Source organism: Danio rerio, chromosome 8 (genome assembly GCF_049306965.1).
Source record: "Danio rerio strain Tuebingen ecotype United States chromosome 8, GRCz12tu, whole genome shotgun sequence".
Classification (NCBI taxonomy): domain Eukaryota; kingdom Metazoa; phylum Chordata; class Actinopteri; order Cypriniformes; family Danionidae; genus Danio; species Danio rerio.
Window position 1 is genome coordinate 19,495,798 of NC_133183.1, and position 24,268 is coordinate 19,520,065.

Genomic DNA, 24,268 nt, shown 5'->3' on the forward strand with positions numbered 1-24,268 from the left:
GTAAAAGTTTGTTTGATTAACCAATAAAGATTCTATTGCTTCTTCTTTGGGGTTCCTCCTGGAACCTTTATTTTTAAAGCAAGATATTGCAGGTGAACAGGGTAAACTAATAAAAAAAAAAAAAAAAACTTACTTTTGATATTAAATGTTTTTTAAAAACATAATGTTGCAAATTAAGCATCTTTAAATTAAATATGTATTTATTAGAATATATTTCTGGCACAACAATCTATGGAAGTTGGAAGTAAAGCACTTTTAATAATTAAACAAAAATAAAGTAAACAGCCATAAAAATCTGTTTTTGGTAGAATTATAATGTGGTATATAGTCAGACATATGAAGCATAATTAAATCTTCAGTAAAAACCTTTAGAATAATTACACTTTGTTATGATAATAATAAAAAACAGACTTAAACTGGGTTTCCTCGCGGGTGCTCTGATTTCTCCCACAGTCCAAACACAAGCGCTATAGGGGAATAGGATATACTAAATGGGCCGTAGTGTGTGGATGGTAGCATGTGTGTGTTTCACGGCACTGAGTGTTGTAGTCTCAGAGCTGGGTTGATACCGGAAGGGCATCAGCCGCAACGACAATTGACAGAGAAATTGGTGGTTCATTCTGCTGTGGCAACCCTTGAAAAAGCAGAGAATAAGCCGAAGGAAAGTGAGAGAATTCAACTGTGCTCCATTGCTCAGTGCAGGGGAAAAACGTAGTTTGAGAAAACAGCCTTTAATAAATATATTTTTTCTACGGACACAAAGATAAGTAAAAAGGAAAAGTGTATTCAAAGTGTATTTTGGGAATTTTGTTACATTAGACAGAAAAAAAAACTCAGAAAAAAATGTCAAACTTTACAGATGTATTAAAACACTGATCAGTTTGTTACAAACTTGCATCAAGCACAAAAACAAAGTAGAAGTAAAGATTTACATCTCTCCTCTCCATCCTGTGAGCACTCCGTTTGCTGCATCTCAGTGTCTGATTCTTTTATTACGAGTGCCGGATGTTTAATGAGGCTTTAAAGAGCAAGCAGGTCTGTCTGATGCCCCACAGACGCCACACCTGCTGCCTCCATCGCCTCGACAACAGATGCCAACTTCCTTATTCATGACATCATAAATTAATCTCTGTGAACTCAAATCTAAGGAAAATCTGCTCGACTTCTTCCTTTCACACACGATCAAAGAACCAAAACAACATGGACAAGTGGAAATAATCTGGGTAAACAGCACAAGTCTTGAGTTGTTCTGCCACATTACTGCAAAAAAAAAAAACTTTGAGAGGTCTCACGAGGCTTGGAAATGCATCTGTAATGTTTGTGAAGAGGGTGATTCTGTTCTCAGAGCAGAAAATATTTCACATACTAACGATGGATGAGGAACACAAGGAAAATTAAAGATCTGATATGGAAAAGGGAATCTGCTGTTTTGCCTTTAAATTGATTTGTTAGTGACTGTAGAAGGTCTGTGTGTCTGAACAGAGCTGAGATCACAGAGAAACACTGAGAGAGAGACAGATCCAGAGGTGCTGATGGGAGGGAGGAAATGAGTCTGATCCTTAAAGGAAGGACAGAGGGAGGAAAAATCATGACCTACTTCAGCTCCATCCAGACCGAGAGGAGAGAGAAAAAGTGGCAGGAGGGCAGAAAGTGTTCTTAGAGAGAGAGAGAGAGAGAGAGAGAGAGAGAGAGAGAGAGAGAGAGAGAGAGAGAGAAGAGAGAGAGAGAGAGAGAGAGAGAGAGAGAGAGAGAGAGAGAGAGAGAGAGAGAGGGGGAGAGAGAGAGAGAGAGAGAGAGAGAAGGGATGACTAGCTTTAATATTTTTAAAATAGTGCAAATTATGAAACATTTGATTTTAAAAAATGCATTGTTGCTACATTATTGTTCCCTTTTATTGTTACTTCTTGGTTATAGTCATACATTTTATGAACAATAATATAACAAGGCAAGCACCTTCCATCATCAGCTTTAAAGAGTCATGAGACCCCCCTCTTTCAGTTTAAGTCTACCTCAGTATTTTTAAAAAAAATGCTCCATGATAGGCGTGGAGCGCTGAGAGCAGAGGGAGGAGTGGGTGTGGCCAGCAAAAATACGGGAGTGTACAACTGTTGTCAGTTGGCTCATCAAACGAGACACAAACCATGAGGAGACCCACGATTCATAGTTTACAAAGTTAAAATGCAGAAAATAAACAGTAAGTAATTTAATGTCCTGCTACATTTGTTATCCGTAATTTCATATACACATAACCACAATTTGTTCTAAAGATAATCATGTAAACACTATAAATGAGGAGGACTTCTGTTCTACTGAATTTCTGGATCTGAATGCAGACACAGTGGATAGCAGTGCAGTAGATCCCTTGCCCTCCCTATTGCAATCATTAGCCCTGCTGGTAATCAGGAGGATTATAGGAGATGAGTCTGAATGGTAAAGAACTCAACTGATAAAAGAAAAGTCCACCATTCTCCAATTCTCATACTGCTCTCCTGACAAAAATGCTTGCTGCAAACCAACAGCTTTGCTGTATCGGCAGAATCACGGAGAAAAAAACATGCAACAAACCCTGTGGATCATGGAAAGGAACACATACGACCCTTAATGAACGGCTAAACACTGCTTGACATGCACGGAAGCGGTCTCACCCAGTCATTGGGTCTCACAAGTTGGCAGGTCTGCCTTGCCTTCGGAAAGCATGTGCTCTCATGAAAAATAAAGCAGCAACATCTTCTTATAGAATAAGAAAACTATGAATAAAAATGAAAAACCGACACGTCATCTCTGGACAGGCAGATCTGCGCAACATCACAGATTTTAATCCCACCCCCAAAATGATTTTAAACCTTATACAATTTTCCCCGCAACTAAAGCTGACAGGTGCTAATGTTGTCTTAACTGATGCTCAACACACACAAATCTGTTAAAGTCTCAAAAAAGGGTTTCTTGAACCTTTAAGATTAGACTTAAGACTTTTTTTGTTCTCAAAGGCATCTCACCTCAGGAGGTGTGATTATTATTTTAGTCTGCAAGTGGTTGTCTGTCTGTTTGTGTTGATTTGTTAGAATGATCACTGGCCAACAATAGTTGTAAGGAACCTGTACATATATGTGAACCTGCACCACAAAAACAGTCTAATATATAGGAATAGCCCAAACATGTTTTTCTTTTATGCCAGAACTTAAAATATTAAGTAAAGATGATGTTTCATGAAGACATTTTGTTAAATATAAAAACATATCAATGTATTTTTATTAGTAAGATTCTTGGCTAAGAACTTGATTCATGAGTGACTTTAATATATATTAATTTAAAAACTCTCAGATTCCAATTTTTCAAATAGTTGTATCTCATTAAAATTTTGTCCTATTTATACCAGAACAAACAACAATGGAATGTTCATTTACCCAGTTTTTACATAATATAATTCTGAAATTCAATAATTTTATGATTATGACCCCTAAAAATACCTCATACATATATTTTATATATTTTTTTAGAGAAAAAATTGCCGCTTTCAATTATTATAACTGGAAAACCAAAGTCTGACCACAATGCATTGTTGCAAATAGCATCTTGTGCAGAGTGCAGCAGACCTTCCACATGTTCTGATTACACAGAAAATATGTATACTGTATGCTATATACATGCTAATAAAGAAAGCCACAGCCCACAATAATACCTGTTTATTTTCTGAGCAAGAGTTCTGTTAGCGGCACAGAAATGACACCGCATCCTTACTTATATGCGTTTTCCAATCAAAGACTCAATTCCATGTCTGAGATACACAGAGTTTAGACCAGTCAGCAGTCAGGCATGAGCATTAGAGACTTTCCAAGAAATCTGAGCTAAAAATGGCATGATGTTTAAGATGTATTCCTGCTCAGCTTGATGATGTCATACTGCTGATCTACTATATCTCTTTCATAATGAGATCGTATCACCAATCGCCCAGTTAAAATGAGAGAAAGAGCGATTTGTGTGCATTAATCTGATACACACTTTCTGAGAACTCATCTCTAAGCACATTTTCCATTTATTTCTTATCTGCACCTCCAAGAAAAGGGATATATCAGTGTGTTTGCAAAAATAGCACAGCCAAAAAGTAACAATGTCCCTTTCTCTGTTTTTGTTTCTCTTTCTCTCTCTTCTGTCATGTTGTTTTGGCGTTTCTTCTTTGTGAGGCACATGTTCTGCCTAGAAGAAGAATGAAGACGAGCACTGGAAGAGATCTGCATTCACATAGCAAACCCTCCAGGGAGGAGATCTGATTAAAGGCAGGGCATCTCTATGTAGCACACTCAAGAGCCTCGCTCTGACTCTCCTTTACGGTCTATAACACTGATAATCCTTTTATCCAAGAAGCTGTTAGTGGGTAAACTGGGGCTAAAACTAAACATTTGACAAGCAGATTCAAAAACACAATCAAATGCACTGATAAAACCAGATGGATTTGCGTAGCTCCGAATAATCATTGATAGCTTGAGAATCAGTTTTTGAAACAGTCACTACTACACTTTTAAAAAGAGCTGCAGAGAATGCTAGCAAAATGTACAGATAATTACAACAAAACTGCACCGCTAACAGCTCCGGCTAAAGTTACTTCTATTGCTCCTAATTAATAGTTTACATCTATAGGAAAATGTGCAGGCAAAACAAGTAAACAAGCTTCACTGTCACTACCAGCTAAATATGCTAACAGTTGTAGCTACTTTTTATAAATTACTGTAAATCTAAATCTAACAGTCTCAAATATTTATAATCAAATATTTATAATAACTCTGACTATTAGTTAAATATGCTAAAAGTCACTTCTATAGCTAAGCGTCACATGTAAATCTAAAGATAGGCTACTTACTGTAGCTTACTACTTACTGATGTTAGCTTCAATTGTCACTACTCAGAAATTGTAGTAAACTTTACAAACAATTAGGCTACTACAAAATGGCAGGTAACACAGTGAATTAAACTTGACTGAAAAACTGAAATAGCATTTTCTTGGGGATGTAATCCAGTATTTTTTACAGTGGGCTGCTAACTATGCTAATAGTTGAAGCTACAGCTAAATCTAGATACTTACTACAACATCCATAAATTCATTCTTTCTTTTCTTTTTGGCTTAATCCCTTTATTAATCAGGGGTCACCACAGCGTGATGAACTGCCAACTTATCCAGCATATGTTTTACACAGCGGATGCCCTTCCAGCTGCAACCCATCTCCAGGAAACATCCATACACACTCATACACTACGGACAATTTAGCCCACCCAATTCACCTGTGCCGCATGTCTTTGGACTGTGGGAGAAACCGGAGCACCCGGAGGAAACCCACGCGAACGCAGGGAGAACATGCAAACTATATAACTACACATTTATATAACTACACATATAGAAAAGACACATATACTTATTGGTAACAGTTCAACAACAGTCACTGTGAGCTAAATTTGGCTACATTTGCTTCAATAGCTACTTATCAACAGTCACGAGTAAATCTACAGGTAGTATTGTAACAGTTTTAGTATTGTAACAGCTTTATTGTAACAACTAGCTAAAGATCCTAGCATTAGTTACTACTTATCAGTAGGCCCACACTCAATCCGCGAGCACAGAATTCTGCTGATTTTATTTATTTACGTGGTAAATGTGTGTAAATTCATATTTATTCAGTAATATTATTGACTAATATGAAAATGTTTATATGATTTATTTACAATACAGTTTGTAAAGTAATATGTTCTGTCTTTTAGTAGATATATTATATGAGAGACTTGCTTTGTTTACCAAATAAAGTGGATCTAATTGGATTTGCATTGTAAACATTAAATAAAAGTTAAAAGGTACTACTTTTATGTCATAAATTAAGGTTTTAGTTATGATACTCCCAAAATAATTTCACAAAAATCCGCAGATTTTTAACAAAAGTCTGTGCAGAAATAGCAAAAAAAATGTCTGCAGATTCTGTCTGGTCCTACTTATCAATCAGAATAAATATACTGTATAATGGCCCCAGATATTAATAATAACTGTGACTAGTAGCTAAATATGCTTCTACAGCTACAGGTCAATAATACATCTACATGCTTTGTATTGTAACAGCTACTGCTATTAGTTTCATTTGTCACTACAAACATGTTACCAGTTGCTACTAGACTACTTAGTTACTATAAATTTAGATATCCTTATTGTAATGGCTACAGATAGCTCTCCTGTCAATATAGCTAAATATGCTAAGATTTACTCCTATGTATTTACTGCTTATGAATGGTCACAAGTAAATCTATAGTGCATCAGAAATAGTACACTCATTAAATAGGTACTATTTTAATGTAAACTTACTTAAAGGACTTTAATTACTTTATTTAATTACTTTAATTATAAACTTAATTACTAATGGGTAGTGTGAATGAAAATTGGATGTACTACAGCTGCAATGGTGTCATTATCACATGACGTAGCCTTCATTTAAATAAATCCTTTAGTAAAATGTCCACTAAACACACGTTTTACAGGTCATACATGTACTTATTACAAACAGTTTTTGTCATTATAGTTATAAGTATTATTAGTACTATTATAAATTTGGACGTACTACTTAGCTCACATTATGTTTTTACCATTCTACTATGTAGTAGGGAAGTGTGTTATTTCAGATGCAGCACTAGAGACACTGTAACAGATACAGATTACAGACATTTATCAAAACTGTCACTACATGCTAAATATGATACATCTGCTACTACAATGATATATCAACACTTACAAATAAATGTGTATATCATTTTTATTATCAGTTTAAAAGCTAAATCCATTGTATTAAACGACCTTAGAGATCAAAACACCTACAGCCAATCTTTCTCATTCATTTTCAAGAGCACGGCATCCACAAATTCAGCATTATTAATGCAGCTCAGACATAAACAACTCCAGCACTTCTAAAATTACTTCTCTAAGACAGGATGCTGACTGCCGTAAAACAGATCTATTATAAAACGCAATCAGCACACAAACGAGCCATACAGTGCTGTGCATCTAAACAAAGTGCAGAGATGTCATCTTTTGGACTATACAGGACTAGATTGCTTAAACTCACCCTGTTAAAGCGCTTGGCCTGGAAGAGGTGTCCGTTCACCCGGTACAGCTTCCTCCATCGTCTAGCTCCACGGCGGTAGATCGATTCTAGAAGACAGAGAAAACGATTGTATAGGAGCAGCATTGAGACTTGAAGAACGGAAAAAAAATCAATCCGAACACTAAAGAAGATTCAAAGAAAGGGGACAGAAGAAGGAAGATGGTCAGAAGTGTGGTTGGTCACGAGCCCTATAGTAAACAGAGACAGATTTTAACTGCGACTGGATGAAAACATGTCCCTCGCAGAAGCCAGAGTAAGATATCCCTCCCTCTCTCTCTCTCTCTTTCTCCCTCTCTCTTTCGTTTCTTCCCTGTCTCCATCTGACCAACCTCCTCCTCGCACTCTCTCATTTCTCTTCTCCTGTCGCTCTGTGATTCCCTGAAGCATCACTTTGGTCACATGTCGACTGTTTCATGTTTTAAGAAAGTAAAAAAAAAGATGTCAAGCATCTAGACTGACCCAAATTGAGTCGACCTGAATGAGACTTTGATCTGCTGCCTCTCTGGGGTTTTGTCTTTATGTAAAAACCACCTTGACAACATTAATGATGGCCTTTTTAAAGGTTTTGACAAAAAATACTACCTTCGTCTGAACTGACATACATACTTTAAAAATAGGCATGCACCAATATGGGATTTTAAAAACCTTTTAATAGGGATGTCCCGATCAGATTATTTTGTTTGCCCTCGAGTCAGAGTCAGAGTCATATTATTTTGAGTATCTGCCGATACCGAAACCCGATCCGATACTTCTATAATACATTAAATAATAAAAATAAATAAAGAAGAGCGAAGAAACAGATCAAGGATGTTCCCTTCAACAATGTTAACAAACAGAGCACTTCAGTGAGGTAGCTTGAACAATCAAGTAATAAATAACATAATTTTTTTTTACATTTGGACTTTAGTAAACTAATAAAAACAAATAGCATCTCAATTCAATTCAATTCAATTCAGCTTTATTTGTATAGCGCTTTTACAATGTAGATTGTGTCAAAGCAGCTTCACATAAATGGTCATAGTAACTGGAACAGTGTGGTTCAGTAACTGGAACAGTGTGGTTCAGGTTTTAGTGTTTAAGTTCAGTTCAGTTCAGTTTAGCTCAGTTCAGTGTGATTTAATCATTACTGAGAGTTCAAACACTGAAGAGCCAATTCATCGATGCGTAGCTCTACCAATCCTGAACCATGCGAGGCAGTGGCGACAGCGGAGAGGGAAAAAAAACTTCACCTGATGGGAGTGAAGAAAAAAAACCTTGAGAGAACCAGACTCAGTTGGGCACGACCATTTTAATTTCTCCGCTGGCCAAAAGTCTTGTGCAGAACTTCATTCGCCGTGGTTTAGGCTGGAAGATGGCCTCAGTGAAGACTCGTCTGGGATACCCAACTTAAGATACCCAACAGGCAATCCCAAGTTTACATATCTCAAAGTTTGCTATGGCAATGTTGTGGTCATCAACTTTATAATACCTCCAGACAGCAGATATACTCGCGATTTCCGCTTCACGCTGCTTTTTTGTTTTACTTTGCCGGCATTTAACCAATAGCGCCTCTGCAAAAAAGTGATGTCATGCCGCACATGTTGCTGTTTCTTCTGTGTAAAGTCAAGAAAGAGGTCTAACTCTGTGCCACTTTATAACAATTGATGTGTTATAAAATAATGAGAATATATACAGTTGAAGTCAGAATTATCCGCCCCCCTGAATTGTTAGCCCCCCTGTTTATTTTCCCCCCGTTTTGTTTAACAGAGAGAAGATTTTTTTTCAACACATTTCTAAACATAATAGTTTAAATAACCTATCTTTAATAACTTGTTTATTTTATCTTTGCCATGAAGACAGTAAATAATATTTGACTAGATATTTTTCAAGACACTTCTATACAGCTTAAAGTAACATTTAAAGGTTTAAATAGGTTAACTAGACAGGTTAGGGTAACTATTCACCCATAAACACACACACACTCTTAGAAATAAAGGTACAAGAGCTGTCATTGGGGTGGTACTTTTTTAAAAGCTACACATTTGCACCTAAAGAATACTTATTAAAACCTCAAGAGTACATATTAGTACCTATAAAGTACAAAATTGTACCTCTTAAAATGGTCAGGTACAAATATATGCTTTTGAAAAGGTACCACCCCAGTAACAACTCTTGTACCTTTATTTCCGACTTGTATTCCGATATATTATGATCGAGTTTGACACTGGGCTACTGGGCCCGATTTCCAATTACATGATCGGATCTGGACATCCCTACTTTTTATAAAACTCTTTAGATTTGGAGGTATAGTTGATAAATATAAATATAAATCTTTTAACAATTTCAAAATGATTTTTGAAAAAAACAGAAGGTAGAAATGTTTGATCTCTGATTTTTTCTGATCTTTGATTCTCGGATATTTCTTTTTTCTTAAAATCCACTGCCTGACAAAAAAATAATAATAATAAAAAAATCCATAAATAAAATAAACAAGTCACTGAACATGAACTAAATCCAAATACCAAGACAATAATAATAGGTGGCGCGCAGCAAGCACATAAAGACGTTTAACCAGCGGAAATAATTGATCAGCTTAAGATGTCGGCCTAATATTTTTATTGGACGATAACGTTAACATAAAAAAATAGTATTTATTGGCTGATATGGCCACCACAGTATTTTGAGTAATTAAATCTATAATAAATTGTATTTATCTGTCCCCTCTAGCTTGTGATTCATGGGTGTTTTCTGCTTATTTTTGCTTTCAAATTGCATTATGGGGTCCAATCTCATAACTTCTGATGCTGATAATGTACTAAGTTACTGTTATTGACATTTCTAGTAGTGAAACACTATAGTTTGAAACACTAAATTGTCTGGTTTAGTCAGTTTCAGACTACCTTCAGAAAATGTGAAAAACAAATGTTAAACCATAAAGATACATCTTCAGCATCAATAGATCATTGCAATAAAAATCATGAATTAATAAAAAAAACGGTAATAAAACCTTAGAAAAAAACAACCCCCATAATCATCCTGTCCTTACTACTGTCCTACAGGTAGCTCAGATTCCCCCATTCTCCCTCCATCATTATGTTCTTAACTAATGTTCCAGTTAATCTAGAGGACCTTTATCATCTTCAAGCGTGAAGGAGATGCGAGAATTGTGCTGGAGCCCAGGAGATTTGCTGTCTGCTACCGTTTCATGTTTCTGCCCTCAACCGCAAACTGTTACGTAAACCAATAAATATTGAAATATTGTCGAAACTTTCAAGTGTCAGCCACTAATGAGCACCGTAGGAGATTCAAAAGCCTACGATGTCTGCATGTATGAGAGAGAGAGATCTAAGCAAAAAAATGAGGAAATGAAAGTCTGCGTTAAGTCTTCAGAATCTAATGTGTGGCATAAAGCAGCTAAAACATTACTCCTATAATGATGTATACTCAGCTTTGGAGTGCACTAAACTCAAGAACGTCAGCGTAAAATCAACACTCGCATTCAGACATTTAAATTGTCGCTTGCGTCAAAATTACGCAACATGAATCATTTATTAATAGAACATGTTGAAGCTGAAACTCACGCAGACTTGTAGAGGAATAACTGGTGCTCCAATAGTGCAGTTTAACATAAGCAAGTGTTTTTACTTGAACATTATACTCAATGAGGCTGATTTGGAGAAAAACAGCATCATTGTTTGATAAGAGACACGCAAGGAATTACATAATTACATTACATAATAGATCAATCTTGAGGAATTACATGTATAATTGATATAGACTTTATAATACACTATTTTGTACAGATCATGCAGTAGAGTTGCATAATATTAGAAAAAAACTCTAATTTACGATATATAATGCGATATAAATGCAATTTAACCAGATGAATTGAATAGCTTGTAAAGAATTTATAATTTTAGATGAGTTTCTGTACAGGCCCCTCACTGACAAAGGTCCAGAATTTGTCTCATACATGAGCTCATTTGTTCTATTTTGACTGCTATGCCATCATAAATAGTGACAATAACCCATCGAAAAAGTCTTTAAGACTAATCTGAATTCTCTGTTGGCTGTCGCTTCGGTGCAACTTCAACTATTCAGTTTTGGCCAATGCTAACCAATATTTTTATTTTACAATCTAACGTACATGTAAGAGAAGTAATCTTTCACTGCTGCATTGTTTTTAAACAGAAAACATTTAAAAACATTTATTCTTAATCTTGGACCTTATGCTTAAAACAAAAAGTGAGCAATAAAATGGTGTAAAGTGGTCCTTCTGATTTGAGTAACAATTTGGTTATTTTTGTGATCCATGAATTTTCAAATGCATATTTTTTACAAGAGAGGCTGGAAAAACTGTAAAGCTCCACATTATTATTATTACTATTAAAACATAATAGTATTATATTATTATTATTATTATTATTATTATTATTATTATTTAATAATAATATGATAATACTATTATTATAATTTTGAAATGGTCAAACGGATGAAAGTCGAATGTGCTGCAGGCCAGTCTGTTATTTGCCTAATAAATGGACAATAGACTACAATTTTTAATTCAAAACTGTAGCAGATTTCAATTTTTTTATATGATATAGGATGTAATAAATGTGTGTTTTAGAAATAAGTATTTCTTCAAAAAAAATATTATAAATATTTAAGAAATATTTTTCTATCATATTTATATCAAAAAGTGTGGTTAAGATGACCATCCGACAAGCCAATTCAGCTAAAATAGTGCTTAAACTGTCACTAAAACAAGCAAAAAACTGCAAAAAGGTCCACTTTTTGAGAAAAAAAAGAACCACCCACTGGCCACAGGCCTGCTGTAGGGGAAAGTATATCTGCATGAAATATGGGCCAATTCTAAAAATGACAAGCAAAGTTTAAAACAACAGAGAAAAGATTCAAATGAACAATGATTTATGACTTTCTAGTGAGTCAACAGTATTCAGAAACAGAAATGAAATAAACACTCTATAATAATAATAATAATAATAATAATAATAATAATAATAATAATAATAATAATAATAATAATAATAATAAAAACAACAACAATGTATAGACTTCATTGAGTAAATAACTATATTATGTACACTTAATCTTTAAGCTATAAACATTTAAGTTATTGTGCCCAAATGTCTTAAATTAGCTTGAAATGCTTACAGTCACAGGCCCTGAAAACACATGTAAATAATAAACCTTCATTCTAAGGTTAAAAGATGAAATGGCTCCACTATGTTGTTAACTGTAATGTCTGGTCAACTATAAGCCCGACTACATTCCAGATCCCTGCGATGTGACTAATGCAGACTGACACGCACATTGCGATGTTGATACGATATATCGTGCAGCCCTATCATAGTATTACAGAATACTTTAACATGTGATGAACAAAACCTTGTTTACATCTGGTATAAAAAAAAATTAATTCAATACCGCCCTCTAACAGGATGAATGTTATGGAATGTGTTGTGAGAAAGTGAACCAAAACAAGGTGTATTGATGTATGATGGATTGGTGTAGAGATGTATTGATGAATGCTGGTAACCAGTAGCTATTGACGTGAATGATAAGTATTATTAGAATTCAATGGCTACCAGTTAGCAACATTCTTCAGAGTATCTGTGGCTAACAGTAAATAGAATTTCATAAACACATTGAAACCACTTAAGTGTGGGTAAATAACAGTAATTTTTGGGTAAACTATTCCTTTAGCTTTCCACTTTTTCAATTTTGAAAAATGTAAATATATTTCTTATATATCCATCATTTTTGAGAACAAGTTAAGAAAATCTTCTTACAGCAAACAATGTTCTTCTCCTATAGCATACCAGTGACAAAATGCAACAGAACTACAAACAGTTATCCCCCACGCAAAACACAGCACTGCTGCAAGTCAATAACAGCTGCTCAGGAAACAGCTACGTGTTTGCCATCATAATCGGCCAGATGGGCACCCAAACACCTGTTCTTCGACCTGTTAGACAGATGTCTGAAGACCAATTCCCCACACTCGATATATTTTGTATCATCTACCTTACTGTAGTCTGTCCTCTCAATCCTACAATCTGAAATGGTCTCATAAAGTCCCACAAGCCAAACTCCAAATTGTAGATTTAGCTCTGACTGGTACTGTTGCCACATCTTTTATGACACGTTAGTGATTTTGAGTCACCATGAAGCATTTAAGTGATTCACTCATGAAGGAACTGCATTTAAAGCCTCTTTCCTGCCTGACAGAGCTCTTTTAGTGAAGCTGATAGCGATCGCCTGGAAATGGCCTGGTTGAGGGTGCGGCAGGCGCAAATTCAATTTTTCCATCATCGCCATGGCAACACACACAGTCTCTCCTGTGCCACCCGTGCCAGATGCCAGCCGCTCTGGTGGATGACAGTGAAGCCGTGAGAACCGACACTCATGTACAGATAGATATAAACCTAACATCCAGCTGTGTCTACAACAAAAAACTCAAAGTGATTCGCTGAATGTTGTGCAATGTAATGCATCACTGACAACACTGTGAAGTTCTAAAACAGGCATCAAAGGAGGAACATGAAAAATCTGAACTAGCTGTGAAACTGGAAGCTCCATTAAATCAGAACAGTTTCTCGGTTGTATAATCAGGTTGGTTGGTAGATATTTGCATCATGAGTCTACTTTTTTGTATTCGCTTTGGCATGCTGCTAACAACACCAAGGTCATTGTTGAACCTGCAGGGAACTCATAGATTTGCCTTTAACATCACATTTGGATAAAAGCGTCTGGAATGTGAGGAAAAACACAAAAGAACTGTATAACTGAACATTCTGTTTTCTTTCTGTATGAAAGGAGAGGCATCTATGCTTGTCTTCTCGAGTCTAAAAGCGTTTGATCAAGCAAAATATTTTGCAGGCATCAGCCAGCATGGAATCATCAAAAGCAAATATTAAATGATTGTTGTGAACAGACTTCAAGGTTGACCAAACCCAATATAGTACCATAAAGTTTACTGTTTACCTCCAATTCACTTTGTCTATAATATGCTGAACCACTTTTTGCAATATGCCATTATTAATATAAACAAAGCTGACAAATTTGTGAATGCATGCAAATTAGCTGTTACTATTTACCAGCAAAACATACTGAACAAACATTGGTATAATTACTGTATAATAGGGGTTTATATTCGTGGTCTAGTTCGATAAGTCACAGAGGTGTTATAGTTTGGCATGTTTTCAATACAGCAAAAAAAGAAGAAGTTTGATTTGATAAAAATATTTATTATTAAACTAAGATCTAAATGCATAATCTTTTCATTACATTAAACAATGATAGAGCTATAATTGACCTATCTACTGGGGTTCGATACCACAATGTGAGCATCCGCAATAGACGCTTCGCAGTATATGCAATGTTGCTTTGAATTATACGTAGTTGATCAGCACCACAGTTGAGAATGTATGAGATTTGTGGAGTAACTCGAAATTTAAACAGAGTGAAGAGAGATTGAAGCACAAAAAAGTACATTTGTAATTTTAATAAACAATAATTCCACTTTACTATTAATACAAAAACGTCTGTTATTTTAAATTTGACATTATATTTGATTAATCTATTTCTGTACCTGAATACTGTTTGACACTCCAGAAAACCATAACGCTGTTTAGTTTACTTTATTTTTTTTTGTATTTATTTTTGCTTGAAATTTGTTTTTGTTTTTTATCTATGTGTTCATTCCCCAACAAAATCCCCATAAACATTCTAAATTCAAGACTTCTTTCCAAAATAGTGCTATTAAACCATCTGGTGAAATTGCAATCATATCGCAATACATTCATTCATTAATTTTATTAGTCTGGGGTCGCCATGGCAGAATGAACTGCCAACTTATCCAGCATATGTTTTACGCAGCGGATGCCCTTCCAGCTGCAACCCATCTCTGGGAAACATCCATACGCACTCATTCACACTCATACACTATGGACAATTTAGCTTGTCTTTACCACATGTCTTTGGAGTGTTAGGGAAACCGGAGCATCCAAAGGAAACCCACGTCAAACGCGGGGAGAACATGCAAACTTCCCACAGAAACACCAGCTGACCCAACCGAGGCTTGAACCAGCGACCTTTATGCTGTGGAGCGACAGCACTACCTACTTCACCACCGCGTCGCCACTGCAATATATGTTGCAGAAAAACTAAATTTCGCAATGTCTGATTTTTTTAATGTCTGATATCGTGCAGCCATACATAGCAGGATATAAAACAAAAACCTCTTATAAAAACAAAAAGTAACATTAAAGTAGTTCTATGCTTAAAATACTTTTCATAAAATTACTTTTTCAGATTAGTTAGATGGGGCGATGTCACCTGAAGTAAAAAACCCCAAGAGCACCACTAGTCAATGAGCATCTGTTCCATGTGAAGCTCTAAGCACTGCTGCAGAAGTGCTCTCAGGCTGAGAATTATCAGAAGAGTTTTGTGATTTTCAGTGATGCAAGCATGTTAAGCATGTTATGTTCTGGTAATGAATGTTTTCAGTGTGGTTTTTAATGCAGTAATTAACTCATTCATGTTACCAGATATATTGCAACGAGCTCATTTTGCACGTTGCCTGTTACAGTATGTTGTCTGGGCCGCCTTGTTGGAAGCACTGAGAACATTACGTTTCACACACTTTAGGCTCTTTAATTTCAAAAAAATATTTTTTTTTTTCAAATACCCGTTGCAAATTATTTTGTTTGTAATGCACACCAAACAAAAAGCCTCGTACCAAACAGATCAACACAAATATGCATATTTTTTTCCCTCTACTGTATACTGTATGCACACTTACAGACACACATAATTGCTTGTTCAGTGTTTGCTGTAGGCTAGCCTTGCTGATTTCCTCTGAACCCTCCACCACCCTAGCTCCACCTGCTTATACATGTATGTATATATTTGCCTTTATCTGTAAATATCTATAAATCACAATATGATTTACACCAGATCAACTCCTCGTTAAGGTAAATCAGCCAAACACAGCTCTAATCAACATGATCTGCTAAAGTGCAAGCCAAGCATCAGAACAAAGTAGAATTGTGAAAGAAAGGCAGAGGTGCTTAAGACTCTATAGTGAATTTGATTGGACTGAATTTTCAGTAAGAAGATTAAATGTAGAGTGATGTCATCTAAATCATTGATCCATTTTGGCAGGAAGTGAGATTTGATTACACAGGGACTTAAAGTGACTTTGAAACGTGGCATGGTTGCTGGAGCCAGACTGGTTTGAGGAGAAACTGCTGATCTACAGGGATTTTTGTCACTCAACCTTTTTTAGAAAATGCATCATTGATACCAGCGGTCAGAGGAGAATGACCAGACTTGTTCAGCTGATATAAAGGCAACACGTGTTACAGCCATTGTCTGCAGAAGAGCTTCTCTAAACACAGAACACATCCAACCTTGAAGCAGATAAGCTACAACAGCCTGAGAACATGTTTCTTCACACACAGTGTTTCAATTTGTTACGCGCTGTCATGCGCTATACTGCAGCAGCAATGGCCGCCATTTATTTAAAAATAAATAAATAAATAAAAAATTGAGCTTTATGCAATATTCTCCAGGTGGCGTAAGGAACAACTGCTTTTCAATTGTCAGGCCAATGCGAGCAAACGCCCCCAAATCAAACAGCCTGCTCAGAAGTGCGTTTCTGAAAACCATCATTAGCCAACTAAGGTCCCAAGTATCATCTTTGTAATAAATGCATATAAGTGAAAGAAAGAAACATAGCTACTGTTCAGTTTAGGATAATTCATAAAACATTTTATAGGCTAAGTTTTTTTCTTTTTTGCTTTTTTGCTTAAGATTGCCCTTATGTTTCCTTTTTAAATTTAAAGATGTTGCATGAAATTATATATTTATATATAAAATTATAATTTTAAATTACTAAGTGATATTTCTTTGCTGCGTCCTCAATGTTTGAATAACGCATACTAATCTTTACACCTCATTAAAGACACAGCTGCCAGTAACTTTTAGTTCTCAATAGTGTTGTCACATTTAAAAGGTGCGTTTGTGCACGTTTAGATGCATGTATTTGTGTGTGAGAGACTGGGTGAAATTCCGGCTCGATTCCCAGCTCCGTTGAAAGGCTTCTTTATTTATTTATTTTGGATAAATAAATAAATTATTTTTTATTTATTTATATCTCCCCTTTTGTAGGCTCAACACAATTTCATTGATCCAGATAAAATAGCCTAAGCTATATAGAAGTCATTTAAAGAATTACAAATATTTAATACACATTAAATAAATAAACCAATATAAAACAAACTAAAGCTATAACAATTTAGTATAATATAAATAAATGTAATTTTAAATTTAGTTATAGGTAATATATTTTGGTGTATTTGAACAAAACAGATTTTTTAAACTGATATATTTATTAAAATAATATTTAAGTCACCAAACATCTTTAGAAACAGAAAGATAATACATTTAAATGTGTTAAATATTGGAAAAAAAATTACAACCTACAACATTTCAAAAAAAAAATTTTATTTATTTTTTGTTTCTCTTGAATTTTGCTTATTTAAAAAATATATATTTTATATTTTTTCCTATCATATAAATTTGGTTGTACTCATTTTGGATCGTTATCATAAGTTATCTTGTTAGATTAGCTCCAGATTTGGCTTCAGTACTGACTAATCTAATGTATATGCACAAATATAATATTGTAAAGCTTCCTATAGAAAACATTCATTTAAATGAGAGATTTTTGAGGGGTATTCTCATATACTGTGTGCTGAGCACTGTATGTGCTGCAGCATACAGATAGGGTCAAAAGTTGTTGTAAATAACATGAAGGCAATGGATCAAATCAGCTTTGTATCAGTAATTCAGGCTACTGGAGGAGTTGTAATGATGTGGAGGATATTTTCTTGGCACACACAGGGTACCAATTGAGCACTGTATAATCACCACAGTCTTAACTCAGAATTTTCCCAAACTGCAATGCATTTCAGTGTGATGAAACTATAAATTGATTTTCTTACTTTCTGGGGAGATGGTTTTGTACCAGGACTGAAGAAGACCAGATGATGTTACTGTCACAACACACAATTACACAACACCTCTGCTTTATGTGTGTGTGAAAGTGAGGGGCTAATTAAAAAAGACAGAGCCGAGGTCTTTAGCACTGTCATCGCCGAGATCTATCTCTAATCTTATTAACTTCACCCCTATAGGGACGGACCAAGAGAAAGCACACTGTGCTGTTGCCATAGTTACCCTGCACTACTTTTTTGTCATTATTTCTAATACTGACCAGAGAGAAAGAGTACTCCATGTCCACAACCTACATCTTTCAGCTCATGTGACTATTTCTGCAGTATATAAAAAGAACAGGAACACTATAAATCAGCCGTTAAAACAACTGCTTCACAGATTTCTCAGTTTCTCAAGCTAATGTATGGCTTTAGACAACTTAAATAGAGAAAACAATTCATATTTGTGGGGTTTTTAGTAAGTTTACTGCATGTAAGCAGAATTTTTTTGTGTATTACACTCATAAAAATAGGGTGGGTTTGCAGTAGTCTGGCTTCCGTTGCTGATTTGCACAAAACCTCTCCAATACTTTTTACTGAAAATTTGTTTAATCACATTAATTATTGGAAACATTGTCAGTGTGCAAATGTATTTTAACGTCATTACAAATATCTTGACGATGGATGTTGGTAGTGTTATTTACATTGAAGCCACAGCACTGCAATTACATATGCAGTGAAACGCTTGCACTAAACCACCATAGTAACAACTACTGTAGGACTGTGCGATTTGGGGAATATATCTAAATTGTGATTTTTAAAAATAAAATATTGCGATTAGATTTGATTTGCGATTTAATTTTGTAGCCAAGCTTCAGCTCAATATTCTGTATCATAGCTTCTGTGGAGCAGTGGGTAGCGATGTCACCTCGCAGCAAGAAGGATGCTGGTTCAAGCCTCGGCTGGGTCAGTTTCTGTGTGGAGTTTGCAAGTTCATGTTCAGGTGAATTGGGTAAGATAAAATTGTCCATAGTGTATGAGTGTGAATGAGTTCATATGGATGTTTCCCTGTGATGGGTTGCAGCTGGAAGGGCATCTGCCCTTCCAGCTGTAAAGCATATGCTGGATAAGTTGGCGGTTCATTTCGCTGTGGCAACTCCAGATTAATAAACGTACTAAGCCGAAAAAAAAAAAATGAATGACTGATTGAATTTGTCTATTAACGCTTCAGAAGCGGCAGACGACATCATTCTATTTGTCCGTGGTTTCCTATTTGTTTGTTTTTACTGTGGGTGTTCTGCGTAGTTCGGTTGCGTAATTGTGATTGGGCAGAATAAGATTGGCTAGTAATAAAATTGGCTAGTAAGACTGTCACACTCAGATGGCATGGGGGAAATTATATAATCTATATATATTGCATATCACAGCTCCCAGCCGTGAGTATGTGTAATCTGCGGAATGAGGAACAGGTGCTTGTGAGCGGTGCATGACTGGAGCTTGTAGTCCACATATCGTGGAATCCTTTAGCGATCTGCATGTTTACCAGCAATCTGCCAGGATTAGATCATTGATGATTGTGACATTATTTTTTTTTTTTTTTTGAGATATTGTCTGTTTTTATTCCTTTATTCTGTCATTTATTTCTCATTTGCTGTATATTTTATCAATTGGATTATGTTTTTTTTACTTTAATCTATTGAAAAGAAAATGTATAACAGTTTCATAATAAATTTAAATGTTAAAATTTGAATAATGTTTTGTTTGTTGCATATAGTTATCTATTAATTTAATGTGGTTAAAAGTGTATTTCAATCCAAATACCACCGCAAGTATATTTCAAACCTGTGGAAAGAACTGACTTAAGTTTCGAAGACGAATGAAAGTCTCGATTAGAACAATACGAGGATGTGTAATTAATTACAGAATATACATTTTTAGAATTAGCAGCTACCCTTTCAACAAATAACATCATGCCCTGCTTTTTATGTTTTCAAGTCCAATCATAACTTGATGAGTTCCCACTGAAATCTTATTTTACCATGAAATTTTATCTTCCACAAACATGAGAAATTACCGTGTATGCGATATGTCCATTTAATGAGGAAAACAGTCTTGTCTGAATGACTCGAATCATAACTATGCACTCACTCTCATCCTTGCTGTCCTTAATTGCCCTGTCTTTTTTAATGACTGCACTTAACTGGTGACACCAACCATCCGAGCACACTCACGAACTTACACCCGTCATTATAAATCTGCCCTTGCTCCAGTGGATGGAGGGCGATGCTATAACCGAGGGCATAAGCAAGACTGGAACAGAGTTGACGCTGGCATTCTCCACACACAACTGAATTAGCAGAGATGTGATCACACAGCGCTACTTAGTACAGTCAGCTGTCATCAGTCATCATCCTGACCGCATGCATACCGCTGTGCACTTAACATATTCATTTGACCTTGTTAATCAGAGCTGGATTCGTGCCAGGTTATCTTTTACACAATCACACACTGTCATCAGTTATGTCAGAAGACAGATCACAGGCATCAGGGACTCTGCATTCATGTTTTCTGATTATGATTCTAATGAAGAGAACAGGTTTTATGAACATAAATGGTGTCAGCTCAAGGGTGTATTATTTGATTGACATTAGGTAATCACAGCCATGTTGATATAGAGTCATATTGAACAGATACAAGTGTAATACAGTTTTTACAACCGTTATTTACACTAGTTTGCAAATAAAAACAAACCAGTTTCTTAAAAAGCCTGTTGTGTGAGGAGGGCTGTGCAATTAATTGAAATCCAATCGCAATCGAAATTTAAAACATTGCAATTAGACATTGAATAGAATTAAATTTATATTTTCTTTTTTTCGATTGCAATTGATTTTCTTTTTGTTATTATTATTATTAAGATATTTTCTTTTAAATCTAAATGTATATTTTCCAGCCATGGGTTGCTTATCAAACAGTCCCTCGCCTGAAGTTTCTGCGAGTGAGATGGAGAAAATGAAAGTGCATCAGCACCAAGGAAAAATCAGACACTCAAAGACAAAATAATGACATATTAAAAAATAGTGCAAATATGTGACAGAGTTTGTGATACAACAATTACAGTGGAGCATTAGTTAAATCCTTATTTTCTACGAAGCAAAACAAATCATCCATCTGCAAAGTTGAGTTGTGAACAGGCTCAAAAAAAATTTATTAATATATATATTTTTGAAACAAATTTCAATTGATATAATTTGTATCTTAATTTAATGTATTTTTTGTTGGTCAGTTATCTACTAAATAAACAAGAATAACAAATAACATCTGAGGTGAAGTGCTTCTACACCAGTTCTATGCTTCAGAAAATTAAACATGCTAGACTTTCTGTGATGGTGTCGCATTGCAGACATAGTATCGGTTGCTGTGAACTATGCCACATTACATGAGAAGAAACAATTGAATATTGTGTCACGATGGCCATTTGTCATTTAAGGATCTCCCAACGTTAAGGAAATCGTGCCAAAATTGTGTGATCTGACCGTGGCTTTGTTACTAACCAATTGAGTGAGCACATTTTCATTCTGCAAAATCAGAATTGTGCAATTGAACAAGGTCCACAATAAAAAAAGAAAACAAACAGGAAAGCACTGACAAGTGGGATTATAACATCTGCTGCTGCTACAAAATTCAATCATACCTCAAATCGCAATATCTATCAAAAATATAAATAAATAAAAACCCCAAATCGCACAGCCCTAGTGTAAGGAACCATGTCATTCATGAATTTACAATTTACTTTGACAGTTTAAAAGCAGAGCATAAGCCTTGGTTCACTTCCAAATGTGAAAATGTCACATTAAAACCAGCTATTTTGAGTTTCTTCACTGCATTGTGGAAAATATTGTAATGTCTTAGGCCCCGTTTACACTAATGTGTTTTAGTTTGAAAACGCATAAGTTTTGCTACGGTTACGCCAACCGTCCACACTACGCCGGAGTTCTCGAGCGCCGAAAACGGAGCGTTTCGAAAACGCTGGAGAGGCCGTTTTCATTCTGAAACGCTGCTGCTCCGTCTCAGTGTGGATGATGGAAAACGGAGACATCTGAAAACGGAGGCGGGGCTGCAGACATTCGCTTCTCTGATTGGGGCTTTTCCTGAATATTAAGTAGCCTAACACACACAGTTCAGTCCTGCATTCTCTCCTTGTAAGTTCAGACTTCGCAAGTTTGATCAAGGCTGCAGTCTCTTCTTCTCAGTTTGATATGGAAAACAGACTATACCGAGGATACACTGTAAAAAATTTGACCTTAAATTCACAGTAAATTACTGGCTAATAATTGCATTACTTTCACAGTAAATTACTGTATGTAAATTCACAGTAAATTATTGTGAGGTAGTTCACAGTAATTTACTGTGGTTTTGTCACATTAAATTATTGTGAAATTACAACCATATATTGTAACTTTACAGTAGATAATAAAGTCCGTTACTGTGATTTCACAGTATTATCTTGTAGAATTAACTATGTTTTACTGTGAATTTGCAAAACGATTACTGTGATTTAGCAGTAGGTTGCAGTTTAAATACCTGATTTAACTGTAAAGTTACAATTATATCCCGGATTACTGTAATTTAACAGTTTGGTGCTGTAAAATTTCAAAGCAATTTTAGGTCACACAAAAATGAAAATTCTATCTTGATTTACTCACCCTCAGGTTGTTCCAGCTCTGTTAAAAATGATTTTTTTTTGTTAAACACAGGAATAAAAATATCAAATAATCCTCTTTGTGTCCAAACAACCTGAGGATGCGTAAATGACGACAGAATCTTCATTTTTGGGTGATCTGTGAAGACTCTAATATCAAAATAAAAACAAACACACATACATTTTACAGATTTATTTAACAGCTTAATGACATCTGTGTAAACATTTCAGAAAACTTTCAAAAGGTGAAGGTGAAGCCTCAAAAAATACTATAAGAACATATTAATAAAAAAATCTGACATCATATGTAGCATACATATAAAAAGCAGTGCTTCAGAGTGCGCTCTCTCTGTCTCTCATTTTATATATATATATATATATATATATATATATATATATATATTTTATATATATATATATATATATATATATATATATATATATATATATATATATATATATATACACATGAGAGAGAGAGAGACAAAACTTCTTGCTAAATTAGGCAGTCGTCTATTCAAGGTCAATCATTTTCCTGATAATTTTACACACTTGCTGGTTGATGTGTCTTCTCTGCTTCTTTGACTTCGTCTGTCTCCCATCTCCAAACTGGTGCCCAAAAAGCACCTATAAGCAAAAGGGCAGACAAACAGTTAGCTTCATACAACACTACTGGGACACTACTGCTGCACTACAGAGCAAAATTACTGTTAGCTCAGTTTGAACATGCTGACAATACTGTAGCTCAGTCAAACTGCAATCATTTAAACAAAAACATCTGAAAAACATTTCCATCACAAACACACAATCAAGAACAGTCTAACAACAAATAGTGGTTTTAATGACCTAGGCAGAGCATTTTAAAACAGTTGATTTGATTTACATCTTCTGTTTACAGACTATAATCTAATGCTGGGTTCACACTTATTGCAAAGTTAACACATGCATCACAGCACTTGCTCTTGAATACTAGCAGGATGTTTCTTGCATTAAGCTAATTTTTTATGATTTAAATATTAGGAAAATTTTGCAAAAAAAAACTTGATTGAAGTGATACAGCACTTGTGTTGTATTAATTTCAATCAAGTTTTTTGCAAATATTCCAAATATTTTTCAACGTTTTTTGAGTTTCACTTAATTTGTGCTGCCCAGTAAAAATTTCCCACTATTTATGCATTTGCAATGACTTGTATTTAATCCACTCACCTGAATAGGTAACTTCACATATGGTATAAGAGCCCCATCCTTTTAAAGACAGCTTCCCCTCTGGTCTCCAGCACAGACAAACAATTTGTGTCTGCAACACGGCCCTTTATAACAAGGGGACAAGGGGAGTCATGACTTGTGCTCCTATACATTCCTTGTTTAACCCCCCCCCCAAAACAAGCCCTCAGTTACAATATTTATTGTAGACATTACCTTAAATTCCAGAGTGC

At 35.2% G+C, this 24,268-nt stretch overlaps 1 protein-coding gene across 5 annotated transcripts in view; it reads right to left on the minus strand.

The window, feature by feature from the left end:
* Positions 1–24,268, minus strand: part of prkcz (protein kinase C, zeta) — a 223,514-nt gene that overhangs the window by 87,340 nt on the left and 111,906 nt on the right. For all 5 annotated transcript variants that reach the window (XM_068222964.2, XM_068222961.2, XM_068222963.2 and 2 more), the window contains 1 exon segment: positions 7,092–7,177. Coding sequence is in view for 4 of the 5 variants with exons in the window: in XM_068222961.2 (XP_068079062.2) it covers positions 7,092–7,177 (86 nt within the window). In the remaining variant the exon portion in view is untranslated.